The sequence below is a fragment of the Helianthus annuus genome, chromosome 17 (assembly GCF_002127325.2).
Source record: "Helianthus annuus cultivar XRQ/B chromosome 17, HanXRQr2.0-SUNRISE, whole genome shotgun sequence".
Classification (NCBI taxonomy): domain Eukaryota; kingdom Viridiplantae; phylum Streptophyta; class Magnoliopsida; order Asterales; family Asteraceae; genus Helianthus; species Helianthus annuus.
In genome coordinates this window covers 184,364,883-184,382,602 of record NC_035449.2, presented here as the reverse complement: position 1 = coordinate 184,382,602, position 17,720 = coordinate 184,364,883, and the positions used below count along the sequence as shown (strand labels likewise).

General features: G+C 37.1%; 1 protein-coding gene across 1 annotated transcript; it reads right to left on the bottom strand.

The window, feature by feature from the left end:
* Nucleotides 1-208: 208 nt before the first annotated feature.
* On the bottom strand, nucleotides 209-8,694 carry LOC110920935. Its single transcript, XM_022165173.2, has 8 exons — nucleotides 8,342-8,694; nucleotides 8,165-8,252; nucleotides 6,155-6,280; nucleotides 4,001-4,159; nucleotides 2,628-2,746; nucleotides 2,345-2,536; nucleotides 2,167-2,257; nucleotides 209-521 (listed from the first exon to the last, which is right to left on the bottom strand). The coding sequence occupies exons 1-8, from the start codon at nucleotides 8,512-8,514 to the stop codon at nucleotides 447-449; spliced, it is 1,023 nt and encodes a 340-aa protein (XP_022020865.1). The 5' UTR covers nucleotides 8,515-8,694; the 3' UTR covers nucleotides 209-446.
* Nucleotides 8,695-17,720: the final 9,026 nt, after the last annotated feature.

Below are 17,720 nucleotides of genomic sequence, written 5' to 3'. Positions count from 1 at the left end.
GGTGTTTTTAAAGGCGACCATGGATAGAACTAAGCGTTATGTCTACTGAATATCAAGAGGCCCCGTTGTTGCATAATCCAAAGGTCAGATATTCGTTTGTTCGTTTTAGGGGTATTTTTAGCACACAATATAAATTGCATCCATTGATCCATACGTTACATCGTATGCACTTTCGCATAATTATTACAAGTACATGTTAAATCCGACAAAAAGTCAATATGTAAACTTTCCGATATCCATTCATCAAACATTTACGAACTTTGAACAAATACTCGAGACTGAAGGAAGACTAGAGCTTACATATACAAGTAAAATCTATCACCACCAACATTAGCGACTTATCTAAGGTTTTGTATACACTACTGTAACGAAAACATAATTCGAATATGTATCACCGTAGCATTACTTTTTTAATTTTTTTTTTGTAGGAAAAAAATTGTAAAATTTCAAGGTATATGGAGGGGTACACCAGGAATAGGATCTAGCGTTTTTGCATCTGGTAATTCCTTCGATAAAAGCGCCTGCATTATAAATAGATAGATCAAAGTTGTAAACGGGCTGTAATAAATTGGTTAATAGCTAGTAAGCGAGTTGGCGGGTTGACATTATAAACACGCTAAGTAGCACCGGAACGGGTACGGGATCGGGGTACGGGGACGATACGGGAACGAGGAACGACAAAACTCAAAATTCCAAGATACGGGTACGGCAATAAAAAATATAAAAAAATAAAAATACATTAAACAAATTCCAAAAATACTACATCTTCCAAAGGTAATTAATTATCAATAATCAAATCATTTTCAAATTCCGGTTCATCTAATGAGAGATCGGCAATCGATAGAGAATTAGAGATGATGAGACTTGAGAGTTTAGAGATTAGAGAAGCCGAATATGATAGGTCTATTTATTTAATGGCCGGTTGTGGAATCTGAAAGGGTAAAAACCCTAAAAATAAATGGAAACGGGCTGGATACTTTTACCAGATACGTCTCGACATTGGAAACGTTTAGGAAACGTCCCCGACGAGTACCCATGGTGTTTCCGTCCCCGACAAGTACCCGAGACGGGTACGGCCACATAAATGGAGTCCCCGTGCTACATAGTAAACACGCACACACACATATCCACTTTTTATTTTTATTCTAATTTTAAACTGGTTGATGGGTCGGCATGTTTAATTAAACAAGTTAAAAATAAGTCAAGCCAAACACAACCTGTTTATTAAATGGGTCAGACAAGAAAACCCAAAACCTGACTATTTCGTGTCAGGAATTTTCACCCCTATACACTGCATTATTTATAGAATTAAGACCTATATATATATAGGGGAAGGTTTAAATGAGAACGCTAAATATTGTGAGAACCGCAAGAACTTGGTCAAAAACAATTCAAATTCAATTTTTTTTACACTTATCATTATTATTCGAATACAATGTTAAAAATTTAATTTACACATTTAATTTTTTGTGAATTCGTAAATAAAGAAAAGTTACACATGTGTAAATATATGTAAATTTGTTATATTTACACATGAGTAAAAGAATTAATAAGTGATTTTGAGAGGAGAAATGAATTATTTGATGTTGTAAATTCTTTTTTTTTTTTTTTTATGTTGTACTTTAATTACAATGAGGTTTGTATTAAAAAATGGTTTTGATTGAGGTTTTCATTCGTTCTCACGGTTCTCGCAATATTTAGCGTTCTCAAGATAACCCTTCCCTATATATATATTTTTTGAGTAAATTGCCATTTTAGTCGCTGAGTTTTTGTCCAAATTGCTATTTTAGTCCAAATAGTTTTTTTTTTCTCCTCTGGGTCCCTTACTTTTCCTTTTTCTTGCCATTTTGATCACATTGCCTAACTTAGTATAAAAACCAAGTTATAATCAGGGGTATTTTTGGCATTAAATTATTATGAGGTTTATAAATTATGTTGTAAACTACTCCTGGTTATCACTACACAACAGTTATGCCAAAAATACCCCTGGTTATAACCAGATTTTCAAACTGAGTTAGGCAATATGATCAAAATGGCAAGAAAATGAAAAAGTCAGGGACCCAGAGGAGAAAAAAAACTTTTTGGACTAAAATGGCAATTTGGACCAAACCTCAGGGATTAAAATGGCAATTTACTCATATTTTTTTGATCAAGAACTATATATACCTTAAATGATTCTACGGTTCCATCAGACGTTACGAGCTTTGCAAGAACACCTTTGCTATCAAGATCTCCATTTTTCAGTGGCACCACAAATCTATAAAACAAGAAACGAAAAGAGTAAACATTATATCGATTTCCAAAATAATAGAAACAATTTACTTAATATTTTTGTTTATAATACTTGGAATTTAGCAGTTTTGCAAGCTGAACCGCGTCTTCTTGGCCCGACACCAACGTAAAACTCGGTAAAAGCTGCTTGATAACAGGTGTAATGACGATATCGGCCCTTTCTTTTCCGATAATCTCCTTGTCATATACACAATGTGGCTCATAGTATAAACTTAACTCTCCTTGTGGAGAAGTGACAATATACCTAAATCATCGAAAGCACATATAGCTTAAAATAAGTTTTTTTCTCGTTCTCCGATCATCTTTCTGACAACAATCATAACAATAATATGTACCCGTTTTCAGGTCGTTGCCAAGGGGGACCAAGAACTGGCCCGGAGGTAGCCCGTATTTTGACATGAGAACCGTCACTTGTTTGAATTTCCGAGTTTTGACCAGGTTCCAAGTATATGACCTTAAAAAAGGAAATAAATGGACAAGATATGGGATCAAAACAGAAAAAAATGTCATAACAAAGTCATCAAAATCAAAGATGTTTAGGGCTGTAAACGAATCGAAGGAACAGAACAACAAGGCCTTGTTCGCAGTGGCGAAGCTTAAGATTTCCGACCGGGGGGTCGAAAACGTATATACCCAAAAAATTCTAGAAAACCGGGGGGTCGAAAACGTATATACCAAAAAATTTCTATACGAAAACTACATACTCTCTACTACTGAGCGAAAAGTTGGGGGGGGGGGGTCCCGCCCTATAGAAGCTGCGCCACTGCTTGTTTGTGTTCGTTCATTTAGGAATGAACATGTTCATGAACGGTTACCGAATGAGATTTCTTGTTCGTGTTCCTTCGTCAAGGAAATGAACATGTTCATGTACTGTTCATAAAAAAACGTACCGAACGTAAACGAACACAAACAAATGTTCATGAACATAAATGAAAACAGGCGAACATAGTTGACATAATTATCACAAACATAATTAACACAAAATTAAAGAAATTTGTCAAGCTTTAAAACAAATAAAAATTGAAATGGTCAAATGAGGGATGTTGGCGGAGGCTTATAGTATAACTATGGTTTCAATTTTTTTTTTTAAATTAAAACCAATAAAATTAAAATGTAACATAAAAAAAACCTTTGAACGAAGGAACACAAATAACATAAACGAGCGAACATAAATGAATACATTACAAAAAAAGAAGGGTAATTGCACGGTACCTCTGACCGCGGAAGGGATCTCCCTTCCCAAGCTAGCGAGCGGGCAACGGTGCCTGGCGGTGACTACCCAGCCGAGTTCGAGGGGAGCGAAGAGCCTGCAAGCAGGATTCGAACCCGCGCCACTTTGGACTCCCAAACCGGTTTTAGATGGGTGCCGGTGGCCATTGGGCTGACACCCCGTGGTTTAAATGAATACATTACTGAACGTTCACGAACATAAACGAATGAACACGGCCTCTGTTCATGTTTGTTTGTTTAACTTACCGACTTTCTTGTTCGTTTTTGTTCAGTTATTAAAAACGAACGGACATAAATGAACTTCCAGCCGAACGGTTCACGAACTGTTCGCTGAACGTTCGGTTCGTTTACAACCCTAAAGATGTCAAGTAAAAGTCAAAATTGGTCAACGCTAGGAATATCAATAAAATCTCTTTCTAGCCAAGAAGTACATGATATTAACATTTTTAGAATGAGTAAAGTGTAGCATTATACTTACATTGGTGAATAGGGGATCCAAGAGTGGTTTTGCATTTGGAGTGGAGATTACTTTAAGATTTGGTAACTTTTGAGAAAGCGGTGTTAATGTCTTTAAATGGCAATGATCATCAAGGCTTTGTGTGATTAAGACGCAATCGATTTCCGGAAGATCGCTAAGCTGCAATAATGATACGCATTGTTAGCGCATTGCACCACTTTAAGACCAAAAGTGAACACGAAGATTGTGTAATTGTTCGTGTTCGTTTGTTAAGGAAATATATGTGTTCACGAACTGTTCATGAACACTTACTAAAATAGATTATATGATCGTGTTCGTTTGTTAATGAAATATATGTGTTCACGAACTGTTCATGAACACTTACTAAAATAGATTATATGATCGTGTTCGTTTGTTAATGAAATGATCGTGTTTGTGTTCGTTTGTTATTTTTAGGCAACAAATACAAACGAACACAAATGGAAACAAACAAACAAACACAAATAAGTGTTCATGAACAGGATATATAATACACTAAGGGGCTGTTTGTTTACCTCTTAATGCGACTCTTAATGGTTCAGACCTCTTACTGGCTCAGCACTTAATGGTTTAGACTGTTTGTTTCGTTAGCAGATGTCTGAATGGTTCAGACATTTGCCTCTGAATGGTTAAGCATTATACTGGCTCTTAATGGTTCAGACCTCTTACTGGTTCAACACTTAATGGTTCAGACCTCTTACTCTCACTGGTTCAGCACTTAACCATTCAGAAGTTGCCAAACAGCACCTAATACTTATTAAATATTTTATCTGTCGGCATTTTGAAGTATTTGAGAAAAATATAAAAACTAGAAACACTAATGAACTATCGAACATAAATGAACACGTTACTTAACGTTCACGAACATAAATGAATGAATATGGCCTCTGTTCATGTTCGTTCATTTAACTAAACAAACGCCATTTATGTTTGTGTTCGTTCTTTTATTAAACGAACGATCACAAACGAACTTCCCACCGAACGGTTCCTAAACTGTCTGCTAAACGTTCGGTTAGTTTGCAACTCTAATTATGATTGATTTTGTTTTCTTAATAAAACGCACGGATCATGGATTTCACTAATTCACGCGTTTATATAGTCATTTAAGTCAATTCTTGTAAATCACAATATCACATGATAAAAAATTATCCCTTAAGGAGTGCTCTAGGTCAAATTATCCCTTAGGCAAAGTGATCAAGTCAAATCTAGTTTCATTTAAAGATGCTTAAAAGCTATAATCGAACTAGATATGCTTAGGCGTTTGGGTATACTTTAACCCATCTTCAAGGAAATGGTTTAATCTCGTTAACTAATAACTTCATAGGGGAAGGTTCATTGGGGAACACTAAAAAAGTAGGGAACAGCGGGGAACCGGCTCAAACGAACTCCGATTGGACTCATTCCAGCGGCGTTGGAACCGGCTCGTCGAACCCTAACTAAGATCTCGTAACCCTAAACCCTAAATCCTAACTCCTAAACTCTAAACCCTAAAGCTAAAAACTAAGGCTAAAACCTAAGCTAAACCGTAGAATCTAAACTATAAACCTAAAAACTAAACTCTAAAGGCTAAACTAAAGCTAAACCCTATAGCTAAACCCTAAAGCTAAACTATAAACCCTAAAGCTAAACTCTAAACCCTAAAGCTAAACCCTAAAGCTAAACCCTAAGGCTAAACCCTAAAGCTAAACCCTAAACGCCAAACCCTAATATATTTAGGGTTTAGGGGTTATGATTTAGGGTTTAGGGTTAAGAGATCCTAGTTAGGGTTCGACGAGACGGTTTCCACGCCGCTGGAATAAGTCCAATTGGAGTTCGTTTGAGTCGGTTCCCCAATGTTCCCCACTTTTTTAGTGTTCCCCAATGAACCTTACACTAACTTCATATAACCCTATTTTTGGTTTAAAAAGGAAAAGTATAATTAATTCAATCTGTTAATATCCGGTTAACATGTTAACATATAACCTCTTTAATGCCCCTTAACACAAGGAGAGAGTGGTCTGCAGTGTCGGTTAACACGCCATGTCACCGTTAACACTCCAAATGTAATAGTACACCCCGTAGCCTTACTACCATAAACACAATACATATAACCGCTACATTAAAGAAAGAAACGGTTAAAGGCTTTGAAAAATTTACCTGGAAATTCTTCAAATATTTCTTGCCTGCATCATAAAGCAAAGGTATTCCAAAATCCAAGTTACCCACCAATATTGGATCAACCAAAATCTTCACTCCACCCACTTCCCATAACCAACTATTGCCCTGAATCAAAAGCATTAGCAAATTTGTACGAGTGAGCGCAAAAACCGAATAATCCAACCATAACCGAAACAATTGAGAAACGATGATTTAGTTACGATAGTTTAGATAACTGATGTTGATGGTTCGGCAATGGTTGTATGTAGGGGTGCAAACGAGCCGAGCCGAGCCCGAGCAGGCTCGGGCTCAAGCTCGTCTAACATATGAAAGCTCGAGCTCGGCTCGATTCAAGCTTTATTTCTAAAGCTCGAGCTCGGCTCGAAGGTAATTTTTCAAGCTCGAGCTCGGTTCGGGCTCGACTCGTTTAGTATTTACTAATTAATTTATATTAATTATAATTATTATTATACATATAATTCAGTTATTTTTTTATATTTATATAAATGGCAATTATTATTATATAAATATATGTTTAACATATTAATAAAAAATATATAAACAGAAAGCTCGTTTAGGCTCGCGAGCCGGCTCGAGCTCGATAAGTGAAGCTCGGGCTCGTTTACTAAACGAGCTTGTTTTTAGGCTCGGGCTCGTTTACTAAACGAGCTTGTTTCTGAGGGAGATTTTTAATATTATAAAAAGTGTTTGTAAGTGGCTGTGAGTGGAGGAGAAAGAAAATGTTACTGTTCAGCTACATATTTGAGGGGACAATGTTCACCCTCTATAAGTTGCCGTTTATTCTCTTTTATATAAATTAAAACGGGTTGCAAATGTAACTTGATTTACTAACTGAAATTAGCTTGACCCCCCGAGTTAAAATAACCAAATTAACTGACCCGTTTCTAACCGGAACCGATCGAATACAAAAATCTAAAAACCAAAACATCTGTTATAGGTAGGGTTGTAATCAAACCAAACGAACATGAACAAGGCCATGTTCGTGTTCGTTCGTTAAGAAAATTAACATGTTTACGAACTGTTCACCAATGCATACCGAACATAAGTTTATGTCCGTGTTCGTTCGTTAAGGAATTCAATTGTTAGCGAACAATTCGTGAACACCGGTCTCGAACACAAACGAATGCATACGAATAAAAATGAATGTAAACGAACATTTAACTTGAAAACAAAAAATAAAAACATTGTTGACCTTAACATTGGACATAAGTAGTTAAATGCAACCATCAAATGATAAATCAAACCACAAGAAGTCTACTACAACCACCAAACTAGGGATGAGCAAATACCGATCCCGTCCCGATACCGATAATCCCGATCCCGAAATTTCATGAATATTTGATACCGATACCGATACTGAAACATGTCGGTTTGGTACGGTATCGGTATTTTGAGGGTAAAAGTCGGTATTTTACCGATACCGTACCGTACCGATACCGAAAAAACCAAAATGTGGATACCGTTTCCGATACCGAAACATGTCGGGATCGGGATGGGATCGGTATTTTATACCATTTGCTCATGCCTACACCAAACGATGAATCAAGTTTAACTAAGTTAGACATAATTATTCCAAAAAAACGTCTTGAATGTCCAAATTTTAGCTAACTTAGAAAGGAAAAAAAACAGGGTTTCAAGTTTTCAATATGTTTAGTAAAAAGGTTTATTATTTATTTATTATTTTTTTAATATAATCAAACGAACACGAACGAACGTAACCAAACATATTACCGAACATTCACAAACGCATTCGAACAAACGAGACCTTCGTTCGTGTTCGTTCGCTAAGCTAATCGAACGAATATAAACAAACTTCCCGCCGAACTGTTCATAAACTGCTCGCTGAACGTTCAGTTCGTTTACAGCCCTAGTTATAGGTTCATTTTAGCCCATCACCAACCCGAGCCGACCCATGTACACCCTACACAAGTTTAAAAATCAAGTGAACAAACACCCATCAAGATAAAGGGTTTAAGTACAAAACCAGACCTCCAAGTAAGTTAGCTTGAACACACCAGTATCCGAAGAACTCGATTCAGCAACCGTCTCTTCAGAAATCAAAGCAGAAACGACAACCCTACACACCCACAAACATTAGTATCCCCAAATGGCACTTACAAAGCCCTAAATTAACAAAATTCACATCAGTTTTATAATTAAGAGTACCTGCTGGTGTTGGATAGCTTCTGAGATTTGGATATTGTTGTAGCAGATGGGTTTCTTGGGGTTGAGAGGAAACGGGTGTTGGAGATTAATGGTGTAAATGGTTGGGTTGATGTGGGTTTGATTGATAGTTTTTGGGGGAATTGGGGAAGATGGATACACTGAATAGACATCATAATAATAATAATCTTGATGAATTTAGAAACAGAGTAACTGAATTGGGGGATTTTGGGTGTTGATTTGAGAAATTAGAGTGTGTTTTTGTTGGTGGGTATACGTGGATTGTTGAGATCCACCACGTCTGTGATTTGGCGCCAATTGGTTATGTGTTCTCACCCATCTCATTGTGTGGCTTGTGTCCAAACTTCCTATTACTATTTACTACTATTTCTTTTATCCGCGTGTCTTAGTCCATCGCACTCTCTAAATTTGGAGAGTCTTGTTGTTCTATCCCGATTAAATTATGGTATCTTAATTAAGCCTACGCTGACTTTTGAGTTTGGTTTGGGTATTCACCCGAGAAACCATGCCATCGGCTGTCACTTGACAGTTGTTGTGCCACCACAAGAGTAAAAGTCTCGGGTGGGCTCGGGAGTCGAACTGACAACCTCATACAAGGCCTAGCTCAAATCCTTCATTCCCATAATACACAAAAGTAATACAAGTAGAGATCAAAGTTGAGTCTCTACCGGAGAACCCAAACCTCCTATTAGACCACAAGTGAGGATTTGTCTTCTGTTTACATACTTGAACTATAAAACTTATATATATATATATATTATATAAAAAACATTATTTTTATTTGAAAAGCGGTGAACTAACTGGATGAGCCCACCTCACCATCCATATCACCGGTCTAAGTCGGACAAACCCACCCCCTCACAACTCGTAAATTCTCGTCCGGACTTCCCTCAATCACTAACGTTCTCTCTTTCACTTTCCACCTGGAGACCAGCTTGATCCAGACGTGCCACCAGACGAACATTGTGGGTGTTTTTAGGCCTTTGGGTATACTTTAACTCATCTTAACTCCACCTAAATGTCACATCAACCTTTTTTCCTCATTTTATTTTACCCCACTCCAAGGAAATACTTTAATCCCTTTTAACTTCATCTAACCCTATTTTTTAGTGGTTTTTGGTTTAAAAAATAAAAGAATAATTAATTTTGTCTCTTAACATTGAGTTAACATACAACCAGTGGCGAAGTATAGAAGGGGCGGGGAGGGGTGCCCGACCCTCCGAACTTTACGCTCAATAGTATTATATATGTAGTTTTCGTATAAATTTTTTTGAGTATATACGTTTTCGAACCCCCGGTTCTATAAATTTTTTTTGGTATATACGTTTTCGAACCCTCGGTCATTTGGGTCAAGATTCGCCACTGCATACAATCTATTTAATGCCCCTTAACAAAAGGAGGGGGTGGTTTGCAATCTCGGTTAACATGCCATGTCACCGTTAACAGTGGCGGTACTAGCTCTTTAATTCAGGGGTATCCCAAGAAAAACTTTAGCGTGCAAACATACAATAATAAGAAAAAAGAGAATAAATACAATAATATAAAACGACAATACCTAATAGATCTGCCCTTTTCTTTTTTCATAGCTTGAAATCATTCCATCACATCGTCGTCTTTTACTTTATCAAAGGTTTCTTTTTCGACCGCACAAACCATAACATTGTTCAAATATTTTGAGCTCATTCGATTGCGTAAACTCGTCTTGACAAGCTTCAATTTAGAAAAATACAATAAATGGATTGTTTTATTTATTTGGGCTTTAGTATAATTTGGGCTTAATTATCATGAAACTTAATATTTGGGCTTAATTATTTAACAAGTTTTTGGCTTAACGAATAATTCTCTTAGGGGTATCCTACTATATGTTTAGGGGTGATCGATGTCGTAAGGTCGGTCAAAAATAAAGTTAAAAGTGTCCTATTCACCTTTTACTAGTAAAGGGCAAGTAGGGTGTCGAATCCACGGGGAATCAGTGGAAAGTATGAAAGTTCGTTGCTTTAATTACCATCTACGTCTAAACTAATTGCTTTTTGCAGTTTCTAGAATGATTGTGAAAACAAAATAAATTAGATTTGTAAACAATTGTGAGAAGAGGGACCAATCTACGGGTTTTCAGGTTGTGTAGAAACACGGGTTACCTAATTACTACCAATTAGAAATCACATAGACATGATTTGCTAACTACTTGTTTTGATAAATAATTAACAGATAATATATTTGATTGCAATGATCCACGATCGAAACCGAAAGATTGATGCAACTGAATAGTAACCTAGATAATTACCAATCCTAGATTTCATAAACATGAACAAGTTCAATGGTTAAAGGTTGAAGACAATGACAACTTAGAATTTAATCCCAATTGTTGATGACAAAACCAAATAACTGATGAACAAGTATGCAAATGATAATCCAACAATGTTTAATCAAAAACAAATAAACAATAAAGATAAACTAACCGAATGATTAGTCAAACTTAATCCAAAAGTTTGTAAAACTAAGTCAACCCGGTTCCTAACACAAACCCTAGTCCCGGAGATGATCACGAGTGGTTTAGCCGCTCATGTTCTTGATTTGATCTTCAATCTTGATGAGGAATTGCATGATTGATGATTGGATTGAGGTTTGGAACTCCAAAATTCGTCCTTGGGAAGTGGAAAACGGCTAGGGTTAATGATAATTTCGTTTGGGGAATGTTTGTGCTTAAATATGGTGGGAAAACAAGAAATTCGCGAGTCATATCTGGCAGTCAGCCCCCAGTGCGCTGAAATCAGCGCCTAGTGCGCTGAACTATGATTTCCTTCTGTGGTGCGCTGAAATCAGCACCTAGTGGCGCCGATTGCTACCGAACTTCCCGTTTTTCATATTTTGGCCTTCCAACTTGTGTGTATGCTTCCAATACTCCATAATGCTTCCCGAAAACCTTCCGTCAAGCTCCAAAAGCCATCCGTTATGCTCCGAGTACCTGTAAATCAAAATCAACCCAAAGTAAACCGTTTCCATACACAAAATCATATAAAGCCTCATAATTAAACACTTTAAAACACGATTAAACACCCTCACATCACATCCCCACACTTACCCTTTGCTTGCCCCCAAGCAAACCAATATGGAACTACTCACCATAGTAACAATACCTCTGAACTCCTAAACTGATGCAACCGTTTAAGTACCAAATCATACCCGTTCCATAGACTGACACAATCAAGATTGACAGTCCAACAAGCAATTGGTGCTATTTATAAAACTTAAGACTTGTCTATTCAAAACTAACATGCTTAGGATTATACACATGCTACACGCCCCTCACAATAAACTCTCCTCTCGGTTTAACAACTGAACTAGCGTATAATGTGCTAGCATTTATATCACTCAAAACCAAACATGAAATCCTGTAATCATATGCTTGTATGACAATCACACCTCCACTGTGTCATGTAACACGGCACATATCAAAAGGACTTTCGGTTTTGGGCTTAGGTTAAGGGTAGGAAATTTTTGGCTTATATTTATATTTTTGTGTGGTGAACAAACAAACGACCAACCGTGACAACTTTATTCACAAACATAACATACTTTTGGGTTGGTTTCTACCCAAGAACATAAACGATATTCACAACACTTATATTTTTTCCTTTTTTTATTTTTTTTATATTTTTTTCTTTTTTTTTTCTCTTTTTTTTTCTTTCTTTTTTCAATTATTCATAATTTGTCGTTCACGGTCGATATCAAACAATTCACATTGGGTGGACAAACGAATTGGTAAATAGGCTCAACAGGGCTACTAAGGGTGATGGTTTGGTAAACACAAAACAAATAAACAGGTGTAGGGTATATCCTAATGCCTTTATCATTTACGTGCACATATCAAATCCACAATTTCAGCATGCATCAAATCGTACAAGTTCTAACACAGAATAACATGCGGCCTGCTCTCAACAAATGAAGTCATACTGTAAATCATAATATCATTCTACAGGCTCAAAATTCTCACCAAAGAAAAGGTAAAAGGCTGCCGACACGTAGCATATGCAATCTAAAGCATGTTACCCCTAAATAGACATCTCTTCTCAATTTTTTTTTTTAAAAACAGCTGTCGGACCTACTCTCATGAAACTTAAAGGAACAACCATGACAAGGGACTATGTTAGTTTACTACCGGCAAGGAACCCATTAGTGATCGAAACATTCGGTTTCCGTATCCATTTAGTTCACTTAAGGCGATGAAATTCTTTAAAATTTTCAAAATTTTCAATTTTTTCAACTTTTCATCGTTTTCGATTACTTTCAACCTCTGTCAAGCTCTCGTCCCAAACCTTTTCCTTCTCGGGTTTCCATATCCCCACACTTGGGCGACATTGTCCCCAATGTATAGTGTTTTTAAAACAAACCCGGGAATACCAACTAACAAACCTCATGAGCGACCATTCCTAACACAAAAGACATAAACACGTTCCCTAACACATAAATTGTTCAACGCCACCAAAAAAAACACGAATAAAAATGAAATAATAAAAGTGGAACAGACTCCCCTGGTTAAAAGCGTAGAAGCATCATGCGTCATGTTCCACCACGACCGTATAGCATTTCCTTCGCGGCCGTGTCCACAAGTACTCGGGTCAATCTCTACAATTATTGTTCAGATCATCCCCGTCCAAATGGAGATTGAGTATGGACAGTTCTAACTGAACTCTAATCCGTGCATTGTCCGCAACTGCAACTAGAACGTATCGGGACTTCACCAAACATCCCCACACTTGGACCATTGCATCCGTAGAGATTAATAACCTGATAAAACCTGAAAAATACTCACGCAAAAACAACAAATATACACTACTCTACATCCTCGGGCTGCCTCCCGAGAGCGCTAAGTTTATAGGTCTTCAGCCAGACCGTACCCGACGTTCGTTCATGGGGGTCGAAGTGAACATTTACCCATCGAATTTCCTGCATATGCTCGTTGGTTGACATTCCAAATTCCTATCTGCTCTCTTCTGCCAACGATATTTCTCGAATCAAATTGGAACAAGTGAAATCCACATTTGCCTACCGAATTTCCAAGGTGTGCTCGATAGTTAACATGTCGAGTCTTCACCTTCTTTCCTCTCATGAACACGTCTGTTGGATCATTGTATAGCCACTTCAATTTACCTTTTCCGAGGTCTTCTCTACTCACCTTTCTCTTATTCCCACTCGAGCCATCATTCCCGATATTGTTAGTTGGAGTAATCAAAATATGCTGTGGTTCGGGATAAACTTGGACTACATCAGTCTCTAGTTCTTCAATAGGTGCTAAGTCTTCATGTAGGTTTAAACATATAATTTCAAGTTCAGGAAGACTTTCAACCTCTTCTTCATCTTCGACAACCAAAACTGGTATTTCTTCAACAAATGCAGGAATGGATGTGGTATTATCCCTCACAACCTTCAATGCTGCAATTTGTTCATCTATTCGATTCGATCGTTGGACCATAGCCTCAGTTCTCGACCTGCTCTCTTGTGCCATCTCCAGCATAATATCCATGATTTCATCAAGTTTAGAACTTTGGTGTTCACCTTGACAATCATTTTGACTTTGGTGTGGCTGATCTGAACTCCCTTGGTAATTACCATGAGTACACCATTGATTCCGCATATAAAAATCATTGTATGTTGACTCAGAGTAGTCATGGTAACGACCATTATAATCTTCTTGGTATCTTGAGAAGGGCACCACCTCGGAATCGTAAGTATCGTAATCCAAATTTTGCTCATACCTTTGGTTGACATTTGACTGATAGTGTCCCTCATATGAAGGTGCCTTGTACCCAGACATCAATTTTTCTTTCCAAAACACCGGGTCTGTCCAAAACACTAGGCAATCTTCATCTGTGTGAATTTTCCCACAACAAGGGCATGACTGCTGAGCTCTATCCATGACCCAAAGATTTCACTTCCTGCACAAACAAACTAAAATACCCACGTAGAAACTAACATATATAAAATAAAACTAAAAACTACAAGAAATATTTTTGGATAATTTTGGTTATTCTAACTTTTTTTTAAATTTTTTTATAAGAAAAACAACTAACCAAACACTAAGCGCACCGATTCCCCGGCAACGGCGCCATTTTGATCGATGTCGTAAGGTCGGTCAAAAATAAAGTTAAAAGTGTCCTATTCACCTTTTACTAGTAAAGGGCAAGTAGGGTGTCGAATCCACGGGGAATCAGTGGAAAGTATGAAAGTTCGTTGCTTTAATTACCATCTACGTCTAAACTAATTGCTTTTTGCAGTTTCTAGAATGATTGTGAAAACAAAATAAATTAGATTTGTAAACAATTGTGAGAAGAGGGACCAATCTACGGGTTTTCAGGTTGTGTAGAAACACGGGTTACCTAATTACTACCAATTGGAAATCACATAGACATGATTTGCTAACTACTTGTTTTGATAAATAATTAACAGATAATATATTTGATTGCAATGATCCACGATCGAAACCGAAAGATTGATGCAACTGAATAGTAACCTAGATAATTACCAATCCTAGATTTCATAAACATGAACAAGTTCAATGGTTAAAGGTTGAAGACAATGACAACTTAGAATTTAATCCCAATTGTTGATGACAAAACCAAATAACTGATGAACAAGTATGCAAATGATAATCCAACAATGTTTAATCAAAAACAAATAAACAATAAAGATAAACTAACCGAATGATTAGTCAAACTTAATCCAAAAGTTTGTAAAACTAAGTCAACCCGGTTCCTAACACAAACCCTAGTCCCGGAGATGATCACGAGTGGTTTAGCCGCTCATGTTCTTGATTTGATCTTCAATCTTGATGAGGAATTGCATGATTGATGATTGGATTGAGGTTTGGAACTCCAAAATTCGTCCTTGGGAAGTGGAAAACGGCTAGGGTTAATGATAATTTCGTTTGGGGAATGTTTGTGCTTAAATATGGTGGGAAAACAAGAAATTCGCGAGTCATATCTGGCAGTCAGCGCCCAGTGCGCTGAAATCAGCGCCTAGTGCGCTGAACTATGATTTCCTTCTGTGGTGCGCTGAAATCAGCACCTAGTGGCGCCGATTGCTACCGAACTTCCCGTTTTTCATATTTTGGCCTTCCAACTTGTGTGTATGCTTCCAATACTCCATAATGCTTCCCGAAAACCTTCCGTCAAGCTCCAAAAGCCATCCGTTATGCTCCGAGTACCTGTAAATCAAAATCAACCCAAAGTAAACCGTTTCCATACACAAAATCATATAAAGCCTCATAATTAAACACTTTAAAACACGATTAAACACCCTCACATCAAGGGGTATCTTAATGTATAAAACTGGAAAAAAAAATACACTGTGAATACGGGGTTGAGCCGTAGCCCGTGCTACGGCTAGTTCCTCATTAGTTTCTCCCCTGATCGTTAACACCCAAAATGTTAGAATACACCCCATGGCCTTATAGGTATTTACAATTGTTTTTGTATACCAAAATAATAAATTGAGAAAATTTCACTTTTTGTCCTTTATGTTTGCACTGAATTTTGAAACGTGCCCTTTAAAACTTTTAGTTTCAATTTATGTCCAAAAAACACATGTTTTGTATCACTTTATGTCCTTTACACCAAACTGAGTTAATTTACTCAGTTAGGTTTATTTAATGCGAGGGTATAATTTTCATTTGAAGTTTGATTGCAGCTGTGTCCCTTTATATTCTTCACAACGTATAATTATCCTTCTAATTTCACTCATCGATCTCAATCATCCTCCTAATTTCTGCAATCAAACTTCAACGATGAACCCTAATTCAGACACCAATGGAAGACAATTTATGATCCGACAACACTTATCCCAATCTGAAGTCGATGCCTTCTACGGTAATTTTTAGGGTTTTGAGTTTCGTTTATTGAAATTATGAATAATACTATCGACCATTGCATAATGCAGTGAGGTTCCCAAGTCTGTTCACCATTAAGCTTCATCACAGTGGCAGATTCACCTGATTTCCCGATAAGGCTTATGTTGAAGGAGAGTGCAATTTTATTGACTTGTTAGATGAAGATAAGTTCTCTGTGCATGAACTGGATTGTATAGTGGACACGTTTGGCCTTCCAAGCGATATTGAAAGGTATTATCACTTTCTTGTTCCTGGTGAGAATCTTGATTTTGGGCTAAGGGCTTTAGGAAGTGATGCAGATGTTTTAGATTTTATCAAAGTTATTCCTTAGTCTAGGGTGATGAATGTGTATTGTGAGTATGCTATAACAACTGTGCATACTTATTTTTGCTCCCCAACCAAGTTTAGGGTGCAAGAAATAACTGATGAGGAGATTATGGCGATGGAAAACATCAATGCTAGTAAGAATAGGTTATTGTTAGGATGGAATGGTAGTATTAAAAATGATGTAGGACAGAGTAGTGCTGAACATGAAGTAGGACAAAGTAGTGTGCATTATGAAATTGATATTACAATGGATGATCTTGAGTTTGACCCATTCTTTGGTGAGAATCATGTGAATCAAAGTGATAGTGTACAACATAAGTTGAATGATGTGGCTGTGAATGAAAGTGAAAGTGTGCAACATAAGTTGAACGATGTGTTTGTGAATGAAAGCGAGCATGAGGGGGATGTAAATAAAATTGAGCATGAGGGGATGTAAATGAAAGTGAGCATGAGGGGGATGTGAATGAAAGTGAGAATGAGGGGGATGTAAATAAAAGTGAGCATGAGGGGGATTTGAATACCAGTGAGGATGATGATAGTGATTTCATAGCAGATGATGGAAACAACATAAATGATGTTGAAACTGATATGAGGAATTACAAGTTTTTTACTGACTATGTTGATGATAGTGTTATTGATCATATTGTTGACACTAATGGTGATGAGTTAGGAGAAGATGCTATAGACAATGAAAATTTCCATAGTGGTTCAGAGTCTGATGACAATGATACAATCTTTAGGAAAAGGGCTTTAAAGACCATGAGAAAGGATGGTGAAGGAAAAAACACTTTGTATCTTGGGCAAGTGTTTGGAACCAAAGAAGAAGCCAAAAAAACTGATCAAGACACATGTAGTTAAAACTAGGAGGCAAATTAGGATTATCAAGGATGACATGCAGAGGGTAAGGGCTGTTTGTTGGGGTGATATCCCACAGTTTGCTGAAGATGGTAGCATACAAAACAGTGTTGGGATTAATATGACACAAGGTTTAAAAGTTAAAGGAGTGTGTGGAAGGTGTAGGGGTACTGGACATAATAGCAGGACATGTACTAAACCACAAGTTGAAAAAGGACATAATGTGAAAAATAAAGAAGTTTGGGGTTATAGCAGTTGTAGACAACCTGAAGGACCAAAAAGCAAAAACACTGG